Source organism: Lissotriton helveticus, chromosome 8 (genome assembly GCF_964261635.1).
Source record: "Lissotriton helveticus chromosome 8, aLisHel1.1, whole genome shotgun sequence".
In the NCBI taxonomy this organism is placed as follows: domain Eukaryota; kingdom Metazoa; phylum Chordata; class Amphibia; order Caudata; family Salamandridae; genus Lissotriton; species Lissotriton helveticus.
This window is the reverse complement of record NC_136069.1, coordinates 1578712937-1578731118: the sequence shown is the minus strand read 5'-3', so window position 1 is coordinate 1578731118 and position 18182 is coordinate 1578712937. Positions and strand designations below refer to the sequence as shown.

Sequence of the window (18182 nt, the reverse complement as noted above, 5' to 3'; positions counted from 1 at the left end):
ATGTATCCAAGATTAATGGCATCATCTAAGACTTAGATTCTAGGTGATCCATCATTGCAGTTTCTACTCGATGTTTAACATCTCATTCCCACCTTGAAGGTCAGTTACTCTGGTTTCTAACAGAACATCAATACATGACGGGTTATCCTTAAATGACTCTGCATTCTTAAAATGCTTGCATATGGGAGCATCAAAAGTGTAAATAGTTGTCTTAGGAGTGCAGTGCAAAAAAGAATCCAACTTGGGTAATCGTATTCAGTTTCTACATTTCCTCCATAAATCTATGGATTTGTTTACCAACCAACTCTAAATCAAGCCCTTCAGTCTCTTTTTAGTGCTAAGCTGGACACCAATAAGTAGAAGCGATTTTGCCTCAAAGAGAGTTTAGCAATTTAAGAGCAAAAACCTCCTCTTCAGTGGCGGTTGGTGACATTTGAAAGTGTTTGGGTGTAAAATTTCCTGATGAGGGCCCTATGGCGAGCGAGCGAGCCCGACCGTTATAAGGGAGTTTCAGGGGGGCTGACCCCCCCCCCACCAAAGACCATTTTGAAAAAAGAGTGGGCAAATGGTGCAATTTCAAGAAAATTTGAAAACACCCGAAGGTTAATAAGGCAATTGTAGTTATGACATCAATAAAGAGAATTTATATGATAATGACGTAAGTAGCTGCTTATTCAGTATAACCACCAGTGGTGGCTCCTCCGTTATGGTGGAGGAGCGTTGACCCACCTGCTGCCAACGCAGCAGGCACTCACATTCATTATATGGTAAATAAATACAATTTTATCATGTGTGGCAGGCTTGTGCTGCTACAGCGCAAGGGGCGAGGCTGAATAGCGCAATTGCACCATTAAGTCAGCCCCGTGCCAGTCCACATGAATGATTGGCTGTCTGTCTACAGCTGACCAGTCTGACCTGCCCATCAACTAAACCAATCCTGATGCTGCTTTCATGTTGTTTGCATTAGCATGAGAGCAGCACCTGGCTTGGATAGGGCAGGCAGACATGATGCTAATCTAGAGACTAGGAAGCTGTATCTCTGTTACCTCGGCTCACTTCTATAGCATACATGTGAAGAGCTGAAGTACAAGTGTCAGGTTGACTCTGAAAAACGATACGGCCAAACTGACATACACACTTCCTTTCACTGAAATCTCTGCGAGGGGCAGTGTGGGACTGCCAATCATTATGCTGGACAAGCCAGACCCCGGAACCAGCCCTGCCAAGTACCACACATCAGGCATTAGACTAACGCATTTCAATGTGGTGGCAGTGACATAACATAGACCCTTGCAGCCCCCACGATGCAGGGGGCACAGAGCTCTAGGGGGCCCCCTCAGCAGAGTGTCTTGCAATAGAGCTCCTGACTGACTCCGGAGGGGGGGAATATCCATGTACTTTGCAGGGCCCCCTTCCCCAAGTTTCATTATGCACTGTGTGGTGGTCCGCATTACGGCACTGAAATGCAAAGTCACGCATAGTTGGCATAGCGCCCGTCTACACTCCACTGTGTCAAGCCATAGTGCTGCTAAGCTTAAACTAGCTGGACTCAGTGGCATTGCGCCCTTGCGAGAGCGCGGCTCCCGGTAGGCTTTGGGGGAGGCTGCCTGCTCTTGGCGCAGGCTACAATGTATCAATTAAAATAGGTAGTTAATCCCCATGAATGTGTGGCATTACACAAGAAGTCACATTAAGCTTGTGGGAAGCTGCAGCAATGCCAAGGCACAGCTTGCACCACCACGCAGTATTTTAAACTTCATCAAGAACGAACCCGGTGACCAGGGCCAGACTGACTACCGGGCAGTTTGAAATGCTGCCGAGCTGGGGGCTGATTTCACTGTGGTGGGGGCTGATTTCGTTCATGGAGACCTGCGTGTGCTTCGAAATAACTAAAGCAAAACAAATTTCGTTTAGCACATGCAGGTCTCCATGAACGAAATAAGCCACCAGCTCTGCAGCATTTCAAACTGCCCGGTAGCCAGTCCAGCCCTGCCTATGACCACGGGGACTGAACCCCACTGACCGGACCGCGGCGCCCGCTGGAGCCCAGAGCAGTGCAGCTGCTAAACCTGAATGCAGCCGGGGCAGTGCGTTCGCCGAGCGAGCTTTTCATTGCAGCCAGGATTGTCTGTGGTATGAAAGGACGCAAAGCTGAAGTAAAATAGGCACAATGGACCGCTGGTGCGTGCTTTTAATATGCGCAGTTCCGATCGTGGTAGAGGAAAGACTCGAAAACCTTCCCGGCCAACCACAGCCTAATAGAAGGATCGCTCTCTATTTGCGTGTTTGTTTTCTTTGATTTGTATTGTTCTGTGCCAGCCAGCTCTTCAGTGGGGCGACCAGTGCCCCAATCATATGCCTGCTGCAGTGCGCGCAGGGGATGGGCCGGCTGCCGTCAGTCACTGACTCTGCACCCCCACCTGCGGAGATCGAACGAAGGCAAATACATTTGCAAGTGGGCCCTTTGACCTTTAGCAGTAACATCGCTAAACCTGAAGTGGAGACAATATTTAACAGTATTTCATGTTATTCCTGCACGGGCCTCGAGTATTGTCTCTCTCAATTTTCTGATCTGTTTTCAAATTGATTCATGTTAAACAATGGTCTATAATCCACACTCCTTTATTTATTTTCCTTCTGTCACATTATTATTAACAAGCTTTAAAAATCACAGTCAAAGGAGTCAGGTTGTGTAGATCTGTTCTGTGTCAGGCTTTGTCAGCTTCAATTTCACCCATATTGAATCTCAACTACCAATCGATTCCTTAACAGGTTGACAGACAAGATATTACACCGACTCAGGACTCCCTTTCAGTTTGTACTTCAGTGAAGATCTCCATTTGCATGTAACTGGCCCTTTCGCTTTGATCTCTATTGACCTTCAAGGCACACAGACCCTCATTTTGCAGAACAAAATCTGGTTGGCATTTAATCATTGGGTAAGGACATATTTGCAGTTACTTTATTGAACTAGATGGCAATTCCCCAAGGTAAATGAGCCCTTGTGGAATGTACTATGGCAGTATCCTTGCAAGCCCTTTATTCACAAACCCTCCCCACTTGACCTCCAAGTCGATTTAAAGAAGGCCGTAAACCGAAGTGCAGCAGCTCGCCTCACAATTTAAGTAAGTTACTAGTGTCAGACTAAGATAGTGCGCCTCTGGAGTGTTAATAATCTGAATCAAGTATAACAGAGCTTAGCACAGAGCAAGCAGCTGCCTGCCCTGTTAGTTGAAGTCTGCAGTGACACCTCACCGTCTCCAGTCGCTAGTTTTCATGAGCTGGGCAACACACTTTTAATAATACAGTGCCCTGGCTCATCCTGCTGCTGCCTGGCTATGTGTGGGCCCCTCGGCCGCATTCGCTCCTCAATCAATGCCTGATACTGTTTCCCACCACGGCTGTTAATCTGCGAATTTTAATGTGTTGATTTTGCTTGCGAGAAGGTGTCACTCAGCCATTGAATGGCACTCATAACTACACTGAAATTATGAAAATGTCACACATAGCAATTTGAAACTTTGGTAGCTATGCAGTACGTTATCGGGCCGGGCGTGGTTACAGAAGTCACGGCTGGGCCATAACACATTTACTTCAAAATTGCAAAATATATATACATTTTCAGACTGTGCGATGGCTGACCCGTAGGAGGGCAACACCCTGGCGCTCCTATGGACCTTGATCCTGCACCTCTTATCCCTAGCAAGGAAAAGATTGCCCGTACTTTCTATGCTTTGACAAATTAGGAAATTTGTTTGCCCAGACCTGGTTTTCACTTGTTTGAAAGTGGCCCTCTCTGCACAGTGAACCCCAAACGTTTTGCCTTCCACCTATTTTTACTGAAATTGTTGTTGCTAGCTTTAGAGCTCTGTGCACTTTACCACTGCTAACCAGTGCTAAAGTGCTTTTGCTCTCTCCCCTAAACACAGTAATATTGGCTCATCCCAATTGACATATTTAATTTACCTAGAAAAATGCACTACATGTGCCCAGGGACTGTAAATTAAATGCTACTAGTTGGCCTGCAGTACAAAAGGGGGTGGTGATAGACGGAGAATCTGAACCAATCAAACACTCAAACCCAGTCAACAGATCTGGGTTTAATCCATCACCGTTCTTTAGCCCACTCTGCCACCCCAGTTCAGACATGGCCATATGCAAATCAGTCTGATCCTGTGCCTCATGGGAACAGTCCAGCCCGAACTGCCAAGCCATGCCTTCCTTGGACCGGAAACACGCTTCCTAGGACCGGTTTCTGGCATTACAGCCGTCTTCAGCCAGGCTTGCTTGAATCCAGTGGCAAAGTGAGCAAGGGAGTCACGTCTGAGCATACCCTGCCAACTTATGGCGAACAAAGGGGTACAAAAGGGGGTGGTGATGGACGGAGCATCTGAACCAATCGAACACTCGCACCCAGTCAACAGATCTGGGTTTAATCCATCACCGTTCTTTAACTCACTCTGCCACCCCAGTTCAGACATGGCCATATGCAAATCAGTCTGACCCTGTGCCTCATGGGAACAGTCCAGCCCGAACTGCCAAGCCATCCAGTGGCAAAGTGAGCAAGGCACTCCCTTTTGTACCGCTTTGTTCGCCATAAGTTGTCAGGGTATTCTCAGACGTGAGTCCCTTGCTCAGTTTGCCACTGGATTCAAGGAAGCCTGGCTGAAGACGGCTGTAATGCAAGAAACCGGTCCTAGGAAGCTTGTTTCCGGTCCAGGGAAGGCATGGCTTGGCAGTTCGGGCTGGACTGTTCCCATGAGGCACAGGGTAAGACTGATTTACATATGGCCATGTCTGAACTGGGGTGGCAGAGTGGGCTAAAGAACGGTGATGGATTAAACCCAGATCTGTTGACTGGGTGTGAGTGTTTGATTGGTTCAGATGCTCCGTGTATCACCATCTTTTTGGGTCTCGCTGGCAATGCATCCTGCAAGGATGCATGTGTCCAGCTGGAGACGTATAGCGATCAGTCTGGGGGGGAAGGAGGACAAGAGGGTGCACGAGCTTTTCTTGCTGGATTAGTGTGCGCGAACGCGCACGTTCCGTCCCGCGCCGCCCTCCCATACTCCCAGCGCATGCATGCACACAGACACACACACGTGCACACACGCACTCACACTTAAACAGACACGCAGGCACCCAGACAGGCAACCCCCTCCTCCTCCCCCACAGTCACAGGCATACACACAGACTCCAAGACACATACACACACGCACGCTCACACACATACACAGCCTGCCAGCGCGCGCGCGCACACACATGCCCCCGCCCCCGCAGGCCAGCCACAAAGCGAAGCCCCACTCACCGCCAGCAGGACTCTTCCTCCCTTCTTCGGCACCGGGGCGCAGGGTAGGCTCCTGCCTGCTCCGGTGCTGCAAACAATCGCGGCTCTTCCGGCTCTTCCGTGGGAGGCGGGGTAGGCTCCCGCCCTCCTACTTCCTGTTTCCGGTTGTCCCGCCCGGCCTGCCTGACTTCCTGGTCGCAGGCCGGCGGCGTTGCGCGGTAACTTATCTGATCTCACCTCACTCCCTGAACTGCGTCCAATCTCTTCCACATTTTAGTTTCGCTGTAACTTTGACAGTTAATGTTGCCTTGATTCCTAGCAACAGAACTACTAGCAAATGTGTAAAATAAGTTAGTGGCACGTCGATGGAATGTTAACACATTCGCTTTCAAAAAGAATTACAATGAAGTTCGTGAGGATTCCAGATACCGAAACTGCATATTCATTCTTAACCAATTAATTTTCAGAAGAACTACAGATCAATTTGCTTTGCTTTATGATGCTGGAACCAGAAAATTGACTGTAGTAGCCGGGGCAGTGTTACAGGGGTGTGCATGCGACGTTTTATATAGGTGGGATTTGTGGGACTATATGAGATGGGACTTGTAGGTATAAGGTGTTGGCTGGTTTGCTGATGTACTCGAGGATCCGAGGGTGCCACTATAGCTATGCCCAGTATATACAAATAGCTTTTTTTTGATGTTTTGGAAACCAATTCTTTTTTTTAAAAAACTGATATACTTTCCAGGGAAGGACTGACTGTCCAGGGAAAAAATATTAGATAATGGAATTCAATAAGGTTCAGGTGGAATGAAGCAGTTTCTGGAAGGCCCAGTAGTGGTGCACAGGAGATACAGCATATACTTTCCTGCTCCGTCAAGTGACTCCACTTATAGAATGTGAGTATGTGACCCTAGGATGGTGAGAGAGTGTGTATATTTGAGAGAGGTTAACAATTTGTCTCCCTCCAGTAAAAGTAAAGTGACAAAGGCCGTGGGCTTATCGCTGCACACCACAAAATGAGTTCTGTTTTTGACTATATTCTTTTTTTCTATTTTAAAATGTTGTTTAAGTCACTTCACTCCTTCCACATACTCTGTTTTAGCCCACCAATCATTCAATGAACTAGTCCTTTCAACATATGGGCAGTTAAACTGGTGTTTGTAGGAAGAAGGTGATGGCATCCCTGTTTCCATGAGGACAAACGAGAATCAGCAAACATATTGCATAACAAATGCTATAGGTATCACATTTGCGAAAGTTATAACTATTGGCATTGTAAATGACAAAGCTATTAATTTAGCTATTTAAAAAAAAAACATAAATAAAAACTTTGCCATTTACAATACCAATAGCTCAAACTTTCCTAATGCGAGACCCATTGCATTGCAAATGCTTGTTCTGTGGTGTTTTCACTGTTTAACTGTTTGAAGTGTTACACAGGTCAATTTAGCGTTGGTGTGTGACTTAGCCTGACTAGGATTGTGGTTCCTGCTTGGACAGGGTGCATAACTTTGCAACTAGAAACCCAATTTCCAACACCCTCCCTGGCGCTTGTTTCTTTATTGTGACCATGAATGAGGTCACATTAAAGCTAGTGGGACACTGTTAGACCTCGCCATTTCTGCATGGTCGTCTTCAAACCTTTTGCTTTCACCCTCTTGTTTTCTGAAACTGCTTTTGTGGACTTTTAGGACAATGAGCACTTTATCACTGCTAACCAGCGCTACAGTGCTTGCACGCTCTCCTTTAAACAGTGTAGAATTGGTTTACACCCAATTGGCACATTTAATTTACTTGTAAGTATCTTGTAATGTGGTACTACATGCACCCAGGGACTGTAAATTACCCAATTCGTGGGCCTGCAGCACTGATTGTGTTACCAACTTAAGAAGCATATTTAAACATGTCTCAGACTTGTGATTGCAGAGCGTGTGGGCAGTTTTAAAATGCAAATTTTTTCATTTTGTTCACTAAAGTTAGTTCTATGCTTCTAATTCGGTTCGAGATATTTATTCTTTAGCAATTCGACTCTACTGGTGCTGCATAAATATTTTATACATTGTCCATGTTAAGTTTGTTTGCTCTCCACCTCAGGTAAATTTAGTGACATCAAAGGTTCACCTTGACAAAAGTTATGATTACTACTTGAAGGGGGGGAGTTTCCAACTCCAAATAATAATGTCTTGCATTGAGCCTCTAATAAAACATCTTGCCTGTGCTTCCTAGCAGTTCCAGATACACAGAGCAGCAGCAGCAGTCACTAAAGTCACTGAGCCAGCAGACTAAAAAGGAAACACAGGAGACACCAGATAAACTACCAGCCTTTGAAATTAAAGTCAGGACAATGAAAAAAGAAGTGCAATAGGAAGGCTGGGAGTACTGGAGAAGGTATGTAATCCACAAGGGGATACCACTATGTCAGTCCACAGATAGCCAAGCATATCATATAAATTTAAATACCAGACACCAGAGTAAAATATGAAGAATGCACATGTAACCCCTACCAAGGGGACAGGAGTAATTTGGGACCCATGGGAAACCATGCCAACACTGTTAGTCAGTTCAGTGATGTAAATGTTTACACTCAAACCCCAGATAGTAAGGTCTCACATAATCTTCCAAACATCCAAGAGAGAATCACCATAAATGGGTCTGGGCCAGGAATGTCCATGCCAGCACCAAGTGAGCATGCTCAAAGTCAGTTTTACACAAACCGAGGCAAGACCGAGCCAATGCTTACTGCAGCAGGGCTGCTCTCAGCCCTGAGGTAACCTCGACCAGACCGGAACACTAGCACCAAAGCAGCAAAAGCCAAGTCATGGGCAACCTGGAAAGTCTGACGTGAAGTACCACCCCACACCCTCCTGCCTGCCAGAACAGAATGGAACTGAATCCCATAACCTACCTGCCACTATAGAATGGAGCACAAAGTCATCCATCATGAGATAAAATAGCAAATCAAATGTTGTGGCGATCCAAGAGCTTACATTTTTTGTCTGTAGTAATGTTAATATTGATAAATACAATCTTGATATATACCATGATATATGTACGTATAACAATTAACTTGCATCGCCATTAAGTTCACCCAATATGACCTGCCAGTCAACCTAGAGTCAAAAATACGTGGTCAGGCAGGCCCTGTGACCTAGGCCCAAAGCAACTGATTGACAGATCACAGGTGGCAAGACATACAACCCTAGACAAACGTGCGAACAGGAAAATCCGGATCAATCCCATAGACAGGCAGCAACACCAAAATGGTCTCAGAAGATTGGCCCCCAATAAAACACACTTGGCCGGAGGGGCGTTCATTCCCAAAACACCATAAAGTCAGATGCCACACTGAGTACGGAACACTCAGCCAATCAGAATACAGCATAAACACTACACGCAGTGATAACGTGTACCCCTTGTCAGTCATCTGGACTTGTACCCACTAGATCCGCATTGTGTCCACGCAGGCTCAAGACCCACCTGTATTTCTTATCAAGTGACAGATGTATGACTCCATGACTAGGCCCAGATTCCTGTGCTGAAAAGAATGCACAAATCGCTTTATTACAAGTGTGAAATGTAAAAAAAAAATGGCAAAAACCAAAGTACTTTGAGACAGTCTTCAGACCCTGACTCAGTTGCCTGCTCTCCCGGACACTGCGTTTAATTAAACCAACTGTTCATGTTTTGCCAAACGCCTCTTGTCTTTCATTTGTTTCAAGGGAAATTCATATTCGAGCTACAGTAGCAGTGGGGTTTGCCTTTCTCCAAGGAGGAACCCCCTAACTCCTAAATGCAAGGAGCTAATGACCCCGCTACCAACAAGCTTTAAAAACATGGTAACTTACCAAAACTTTATTTTCTCTTAAGTCAAAACTAACATCTTCACACCCCGCATAGCATGGAGAGATATATTCAACGCCATCATAACCACAGATAGGATTGTAAGCGGTGTCTGGGCAGTTGCACTTGCTGTTACATTGGGATATTGTTTGTCCAACTTCCTCACTAAGGAAAAAAGGAAGACTTTGTTTACAAATCACATCAGAATACCTAAAATATCTCAAACTTGACACAAAATACAGTTGTGTTCATCTGAACACCTGCGTTTCATAATATAATGAATTGTTAACATGAAAAAACAACAACATACAACTAAGTGCAGATAGTATTTGAGACAGTCCGGTTACAAGGAAGGTATATACACAACTTAATGTGACACACGTAATAAGGATCTATAATATGTGGGATCATTCCAGCACATCTTTCACCACCAAAACAGAAAGGCAATAATTCACATTATACACAAACTTGCTACATTCCTCAGGTCCCAAGAGGGCAATGTTTCTTTGAGGTGAAGCAGTACCAGTCAAACAATTAATCTGCCAGCTTTTCATTAGTTCTTATATATGTCCCTACCGCCAATAAGGACTATACTTCAACATCTCTTAACCAGTTCTTCAGAGGGGGAGTTTCTGCAAGCATCCATATGATGGCAGATCTTTGTCTCACCACCACTCATTTTACACTTATTTCTTTAGGGAAATATGCCTAGAAAATCTTGTATATGGAGATTATTGACACTCATGAACAAATCAGTCATCTGATACCAGACTGTTTTAATTTTAGGGGACTCTCATCATTTGGTAACAAGCAGTGGCAGCCAAAACCTATTGGTTTTGCCAATGCTTTTTATTACATAGATGCTGTGGATACACATGCATTTATGGTGACCATCTTCAAATGGGTTTTTCAAAGATTATAAATGCATCCAAAACCGACAGCCATGTTTGCAAGCATCACTGGTGGACATCTGTGAATGGGTTTGTTCAAATATTACAAACCATTTCCTGGCCCCCCTGCCCTCCTGTAACCCCCATGCATGTCCACAGGCAGCCTTTTTTTTATAACAGATCTTTTTATTAAACATGCAGGAATGCAGTACACAGTACAGTCACCAACTGAAGCGTATGGTAAAGATAATATAGTATACAGTCCCAGAGTACACAGCCAGTATTGTGGAGTGCAGGACATACATCACCCATAACTTGATAGAAGGCACCCACACAATCTGAAGGTGCACTCGCCCAAAGGCAGCCTTATTGACATGGGTAAAAACCCATTTTAAGAGGGACGCCAGACAAAAGTGCAGCACGAGAAATCATTGAAAAAGCAAAATTAAAGTAAAATATAGTTGGAGATGGGAAGGAGGCAACAAGAACGGAGGGGCGAGAGAGCAATGAAGGAGCGCTAGAATGTTTAAAAAACACAAGAGTGATGGCGAAAGCAATGGATGAGCTTGGGGAGGGGGGAAGCAATATGGAGAACGAGCAGGCGGAGGTGCAGGGGAAGTTACTTGGTGAGCGAGGGACTGGGGCAATGTGAGGGAAGGAGCACATGGGAGAGGGAGCAATTAAATCAAGACTCCTCTGTATGGTGCTTAAAGAAAATGTATTTCATGAATGCAAAGAACGTTAGCAGTGGAAGGAAAAAAGTCAGCCAATCTGAAGACTGCGAGACCTATATGCTCCAGGGCAGGACAGTCACAAGAATAGGAAAGAAGGACATTAAATCAAGAGAGAGAACTGAGATAGACAACAAAGCCATGCAATGATGTGCAAGGGACTGATCCAAACCCACTTTATGTACCTTGGAAACATTCTCCAAGTTTAGGGGATCTGTTCCTTTTATCAAGGGCAATCTAGTATAGCATGGCAGGAGCCATGAATGCACAGTGCCATGCATTAAACTGAGTCAATTTAAGCCTAGCTTTACAGGAAGAGTTTAACACTAGTTTATAGGATTTTAACCAAACTAGTCCCCAACAGTTATATCAACACCACAAACAGCTTCCCATGTTGCCCCAATAGGGTTCATAGTATTTTACTCTCGATTGCTTAGTGTGTCTGAAAAAAAGTACTTTCCCCTCAACCCCAGATCCCGATCAAGAGTGCAGGAGGCGGCGCAGAAGCTTCTGAGGCTGTGGTCTAAATTAGTCTTGCTTGCCATGGGTACCAAGTGTGCACTATGATGTAAGTATGTTGGGTCTCCTGGAAAGTCAGGAATTTTTCATTTATGGATTTATCTGTGATGCTGCCTTTGTAAAGGTAGGAAGCCCTATCAAGGGGGCATCCAAAGTATAAGGGGTTTGCAAAAGTATTAGTTTAGATACAGGCTGTGTGCATCATGCACACCGGTCAACAGGTCTTTACCAAGTCTCGGCCATTTGTGAAGCAGCAAGTATTGCATTAGTGTTGTGGTGTTCTAGGATCTATGCAGTCCTGGAAAACATAAGCATCATGGAAGTGCGACCATTGTCTGCAGGGATATTCTTCCCAGGTAAGTCAAGGATGGTATCACAGAGAAGCCAGTTAATGCCTTTAAATTCACACTCCGGTCTCATTCTATGTATTTGTACTCACAATTCCCAAATAAAGAAAAAAAAAAGTCTACCATCTCATTGGGGGAGTCGGCAAATCATCACTGTTCCTGCACCTTCATCCCAGAGAGCCCATAGGGAAAATAATTGCTTTGTCCTAACTCACCCAAAAGCCAGACAACTCATGAAAAAAGGCTGACATTTTGCAATATTACTTCCATATGTTGGGTTTTGTTTGATTGATTGATTGATGGCCAGAATGTGTAAAGCTTCCGATAGTTTTCTCATTTTCATCCAATTGAATTATCCCTTTTCCTGGGAGTGACAGGAGTATTGCAGTGTATAAATTTATTCTGAGGTGCACCTTTTAAACTAAATGAAGCTACTAGTCTGAATGAAGATGTGTTGTTCTATAGGGCGCTGGTTCAGAAGGTAAACAGAGGCAGTTACATTGACATGTGTAAACATATATGAATGCGTGCTAAGAGATTCATTTAGGAATTTGCAAATAAAGGCTGTGGCACTGCTCATAGACCTAGAAATGCACCCACCTGTAAAACTATAAAGGATGTATGCAGATAAACTCGAATATTATGGAGAAATAAAAGATATTTTCACAACAGGAGAACTTTGTGCATACATTTCTGCCGTTGAAAATGTGTAAATGTGAATGTCACTTTGTGCACATATGCAGTGACAAATGGGAGACGCGTGAAATAATCTGAAGAAGATCAATAGGAAAGGGACTTTTCTGCTGATTATACACGTTTTGCAGACAATCTGCTGGAGGTAATATGCATTTAGGAGGAACAATCTCCCCCCATACACCCCCCCACCCTCACTACTCTGGGTGCACCATGTTTTATAAGGGCTCATTAATAGTTTCTATCAAACGTAGGCTCAGAAAGAGGCCACGTTGGCCCTGTGGGTTATGCACAGCAGGAAAGGAAACCACACGGAGGGACCTGTATAAAGGGACAAGAAGCTCCGAGTGAAGCACCTCCCACAGAAGCATTCCTCCAGGTGTTACATTTGAATGCTAGAGACAGTCCTAAGGGCTCTATATATTGACTCCATTTCAAAAAATCTTTAAAAATCAATAAATACCTTCTCAAGCACCCTTTGACCTTACTGATTCACCATTAATCCGTGCTGGGATCCGGAGTAGCGCGCTATTCGCCGATAAAAGCGATTTAACACCTCATATGGGGTAGCAAGCACTATATAAATGTAAACCTTTTCCTTCTTCTATCCCTCCACTATCCTTCTCAATCCAAATTACTGACTAACATATCCACCTCTCAAATTACTTTCATATTTCACTATACTAATTCACCACTAATCCTCTATGGGTCCCGGAGTAGCGTGCTACTCACCGAAAAAGTGATTTGACGCCTCGTTCGAGATAGTAAGTGATATATAAATGCAATTACATTTACATAAGCGCACAGACGACGGGGAAGAAGAATCATGGTTTGTGTCCTTTGTTTATGTCCATATATCTGGCGATGCTGCTTGTACCCTGAGAGTCAGTACTGGTCGCAGGGCAGCCCAGCATGCTGCCACCTCACTCAATGCAGAGACAACCTTTGTCACAAAGATGCAGCTGCACACGTGCTCTATAGTAGAGGTCTGTGTGCCAAGGATCCCACTGTTTTACTGGTGTTTCAGTGCGGGTTCGCTCTTGAATGGGGGAGGAGCTGAAACAGAACATATGCTATGGTGCAGACGTCATCAATGGCAGCTGGTACAGCTGAGAAAGACACATGCTTCCGCTGACCTCTGAGGTTTACATCTGGTGCAGTGAGTCCACACTGATGAGCGAGGGGTGTGACATTTGAATTACACGAGTGCATTAAAAGTTACATACTAGCAAAGCCTAGAAGTCTGGCTTTTTACTAGCTAATGATAGTGTTTCATTAACTCAGCATTTTGTGCGTGTGGATTGGTGAGTGCACAAATAACAGAATGATTCAGAATCGGGATGAAAGGAGGGTGGATGAACAAGTGCACGGGCGACTGAGTGCACTGAGATATAAATGGTGAATACTAGGGTGCACTAATCAACTGAATTATGGATTAGAGTGTTTATAGAAGATTGGATTAGTGAGTTTATAAAACAAAAATGGCAGAGTGAGCCCATGGATGAATTAATAGATGAGGGAATGCATGAGCTGATAGCTGTGTGAATAGATGAGTCCAACGATGGTTGAGTGGACAAGTGCATGAATGGATGAAACAGTGATCAATGTGTGAGTGCGTGGATGCATACAGGGTAGGATTATGAGTGGGTATATGGCTGACTGAGGTCAGTGTGATGATAGCGATTCTGGTCTCCTTTGTGGAAGGAGACTGATCTTCTCTCCAGCTGCTACTGTTCACTCACCTTATCCATGCACTCACTCATCTATTAATCCATCCACAGACTCTGTTCTTCACTAGGTAAAGTATATGGTTACTTCCCAACATAGCACAACGCTGCTGCTAATATGGCCCCCAGTAACAAAACCGGCCCCCACACGTCAAAAACTAGCTCCCATCCTTCCGGACCACCGGTGCCTGTTACGGCCAGTCCGGCCCTACTCACAACCCACCTTTCTTGGTAGATCTCAGGTGCCTTATAGACCACAGTCCTTACAAAATGCCTTGCACACGTGAACACTTAGGAATACAGCCAGCAGCGGCGTTGGTCTGGACGTGCCTTTGCCAGAGCTGAGAAGCCCGCCTCCATCTGACCCTTCCTCCCTCATAGCTCGCGCACACTCTTAACAGAGGACAGTGATTTGCAGGGAAATGTTTAGTTAGAATCAGTGCTTAGTTTGTAAAACATTAAGTGCTAGGGCTCTCATCAGGAGGCAACTGCAGCTTGCACCACACATTGTCCCGCCATGCTGCCAATGACAGTAACAACACAACTACTAACCATCACACTCCTACAAGAGTGACAATTCGGACTATTTCATGCCCCCAAAGCTATAAGAATGGCTTGGGTGTCAGATAATAGCTATTTTTAATGTAGATTGAATTAATAATTACCGGTTGTTGTGGTCATCTCTAAATTAACCAAACAGCACTATCTTGTGGTAGACTGTCACAAGCGCAGGTGTTGATAAATAAGTGCTGGTGCCGACCACTGGAAACCACCGGCTCAAATTAAGCACTCGTTTAGCTCTTTGCAAGGAGTGACTGTGGCGAAATGTCCAAGGCTGTGGCCCAGTGGAGTGAAATAATAACACACGCTGCCGACGTCACCCTTCCATTTCAACTACATGAGTTGTGCAATCTTAAAAGGAAATAGGTTAAGAGTGCTCTGCCCGTTTCTTTTCCCTTGATAGAGTGAAAGAAGCCAGGAATTTAGAAAATAAAATTATTCCTATCATAGCATCTGTTTTTGGTTTAACATCGCTCTGTGGCGATGGAGCACAAAAGAGGGCAAAAGAGTGCAACTTGGAAAAGGTCCCACCTACAGTCCTGATCCCTCGGGGTACCGCAGTGTGATGGCATAATGCCTAGTTATAAACTCATGTTTTAATCCAAAATGTAAAAGTATAGCAAACTGCTTCTTGCTGATGACATTAAGTGAATACTTTGAAGTGAGTTACAATAAACTGTTGTCCTCTATTTCACACTTCTGTTTCCTGTTAAACTTTTAATTTGCGTTCGAGTACCTTTCTCTGTTTATATACAGTCAATCTTACCCCAAAGCATTTGTGGCCTTCAGTGGGTCCTTCATCAGGGGGTGATTACTTACATTGTATATATTTCTGTGAATTAAAAAGTACATGTGCTCATCAACCCCGGATTAAACGAGAAAACTAAATCCGTACGAGTAGTGATTGAGCCTTACTATCACAATGCTAGGGTGTAGTACCTAGTGGCGTAATACAAAATGATGCTCTCTCTGCAGAATGTGATAAGGAGTCCCCAAGTCTCCAATATCTCACAAATATTCATAGGCCTTTGCCTGAATGGGGGCCGCCTAAAAGTGTCAGGGACCCACTAAAGCGCTGGGGGCCTCCATGGGCTGCAGGGACCCCGGTTACTCCCCTGCTAGAACCCCAGAACCAGAAAAAGAATAGAGGGGGGGAATAATGTAGGAAAACAGTAGGACACTAAGAAACCTCAGGGACCAGGAATGGGACATCTCTCACATACAACTACTAAAGGTGCGTGTCACAAAGCTGAAATAGAACAACCTAAACTCACTACAGAACCAAGTACAACACACGTAAACGCAAGTGACTAAAATACTAAAAACAAAAATAAATCACGCACTGTTACGGACCTAAATTTTCAACCAGCATTAAGGTGATCCAAAACATAATTAACAGACATTTGGAGATTCTACAGCTAGAAACAAACTTTAAAGAAAAGTACCTATATAAAAAAGAAAAACTCTTCTCTGATCTAAGGCCAAGAAATATCAAAGAAATGGAGACTACCAGACTAAATTCATACACAAAGGAAATCAACGTTTGAAAAATATGACAGTTTATAAGACACACAACTTATTATAAGTTTGTCGAAGTGTGCACATGGGCAGAAGTTCACATGACAAGATATTGCGATGGCCAGGGACCCAGTGGATCATGGTAGGGTGCATTTTCAATGAGTAGTGATGCAGTTGTATTGCAGGGTCAAGTATCTGGGTACCTATAGACCCTACCTACAACGAGTACAAGATGCTGCAAGTCCTTTAATGCTTATGGGCTGATCGAGATCTTGGCAGACAGGTTACTCTGTCACAAAGCTGACGGATATCTCGTTCGCCAAATATAAATTCTATAGGATATAATGGGATTTATATTTCAGTGGACTGAATATCCATCACGATTGTGCAGAGTAACCCGTCCACCAGGATCTAAATTACGCCCTAGTGTTGCTGCTGAGAAGAATGAGCGCTGGCAGAAAGGTGAACGTTATTCATTATGTACCATTAATTCGAAGAATAGGAGGGTCACCTGGCATGACAGGATGTGAGTGACAGTAGTCTCTTTTAATGTGACCCAAACAGAATGGAATGTACCGTATTTTGCCACGGAGCAGGAAATTGCTGTTGCACAGCTTACACTGGGAAAGTACATTTATTCAGCGTTTGCAAAGTCACTCACTTCTAGCCGCCAGTCCAAGCCCTAAGGCAGTGTCCGACGTTCTAAAAATTCAGCCCTTCCTGCAAACACCGGTGTCTACTGGTAGGCCTCTTCTCAGCCTTGTGCCAGGCACTGAGATGCACCTGTCAAAGGTTGAGTGAAGGATCCTTTCTGGCCTTAGTTCAGTGATCCTCTAGGATAGGCAGCTGATGGCACTTCCATTAAAACATTGGAATGTAAGCAGAGCAATGTTGAACTGTGTTCAGTACTCCACTTAGACATAACAAATGTGTCAACTAGTTTTTGAGACTTACAGATATGAGTGACCAGCCTGACCCATGCATTTCTTTATTTGCTTTCCTGCCATAAAAGGCATTTACAGTACTTAAGGCTTCTGAAAATCATCACTCTGTTAGAAGCGGAGCATTTGTCTTGAGAACAAAGCTATGGACGTGAACTTTAATTATTTGTTGGTATCAAACCTTCATTAAACTTTTGACACTTTGTGATTCATTAAGGCAATTGCTAAAAAAGACTTCCTACACTTTTAACCTGAAAGCCAATTTGAAAATGTGTGCAGAAGTGGTTAAATGGATGAAACTTAGCAGAAAGCTGTACCTAAAATGATCACCCCAGTATTCGTCTAATTTTATTTCCAGGTTTCTTTCTTTCGGTTTAGCAATTGGCCAGTGCTGGTGTACAATTTTCTGCACTCTTAAACAGAGCATCTGTGGTCTGATATAATTGAACATCACACTGAAGTGATAGATGCATTGCTGAATGTATCTATGCCACTGATAATTACTCGGGCTGCGTCCCAGTCCATCGTTATTTTGCACACCATGCCACCCCAGTTTGCACCCTGCCATATTCAAATCAGTCTTAACACTGGTCTAAGAAGAACAGCCCAGCTCCAACTGTCAAGACCCCCCTGAACCGGAACACAAGCAACCTAGGACCGGTTTGACTGTAGTTAGGGATCATCAGCCAGGTAAAGCTTGGTTCCAGTGACACAAAGTGCATGGGGTCCACGTCTGGGCATAGGCGTCCCACTTAGGATGACACACTAAAGTATACAAAAAAGTGATGCATGAAATACTTGAATTGCTCTCATCCACTGGTAATTACTCAGGGCTCATCCAAGCCCACCGTTATTGGCAGTTCGAGAGTGGAAGCAATCTATCGAGCGCCAGAAGGATGGTTATGCAGTTCATCTACAAATGTTGAATAGATGTCGGACAAAGAAGCGATCAGAGTTCAGGTCTACAGGTATTCTTGATGAGAAGCATAATCCAGCCAAACCCTCCTGATACGAAGGGAGTATTAAACCATGAGCCAAATTTTTTTCTCCAAAAAAGGCTTTTATCAAATTAAAAAACAAGAGACCCCCAATATATTTGTACCTTCAGATCCTACTTGAGAGCCG

The 18182-nt window shown here is 44.3% G+C and overlaps 1 protein-coding gene across 2 annotated transcripts in view; it reads right to left on the bottom strand.

The window, feature by feature from the left end:
* The window catches only part of SLCO2B1 (solute carrier organic anion transporter family member 2B1), a 498318-nt gene that overhangs the window by 67493 nt on the left and 412643 nt on the right, over positions 1-18182 (bottom strand). For both annotated transcript variants that reach the window (XM_078658583.1, XM_078658584.1), the window contains one exon: positions 9136-9295. In XM_078658583.1, the coding sequence (XP_078514709.1) occupies positions 9136-9295 (160 nt within the window). The remainder of the gene's footprint in view (positions 1-9135; positions 9296-18182) is intronic.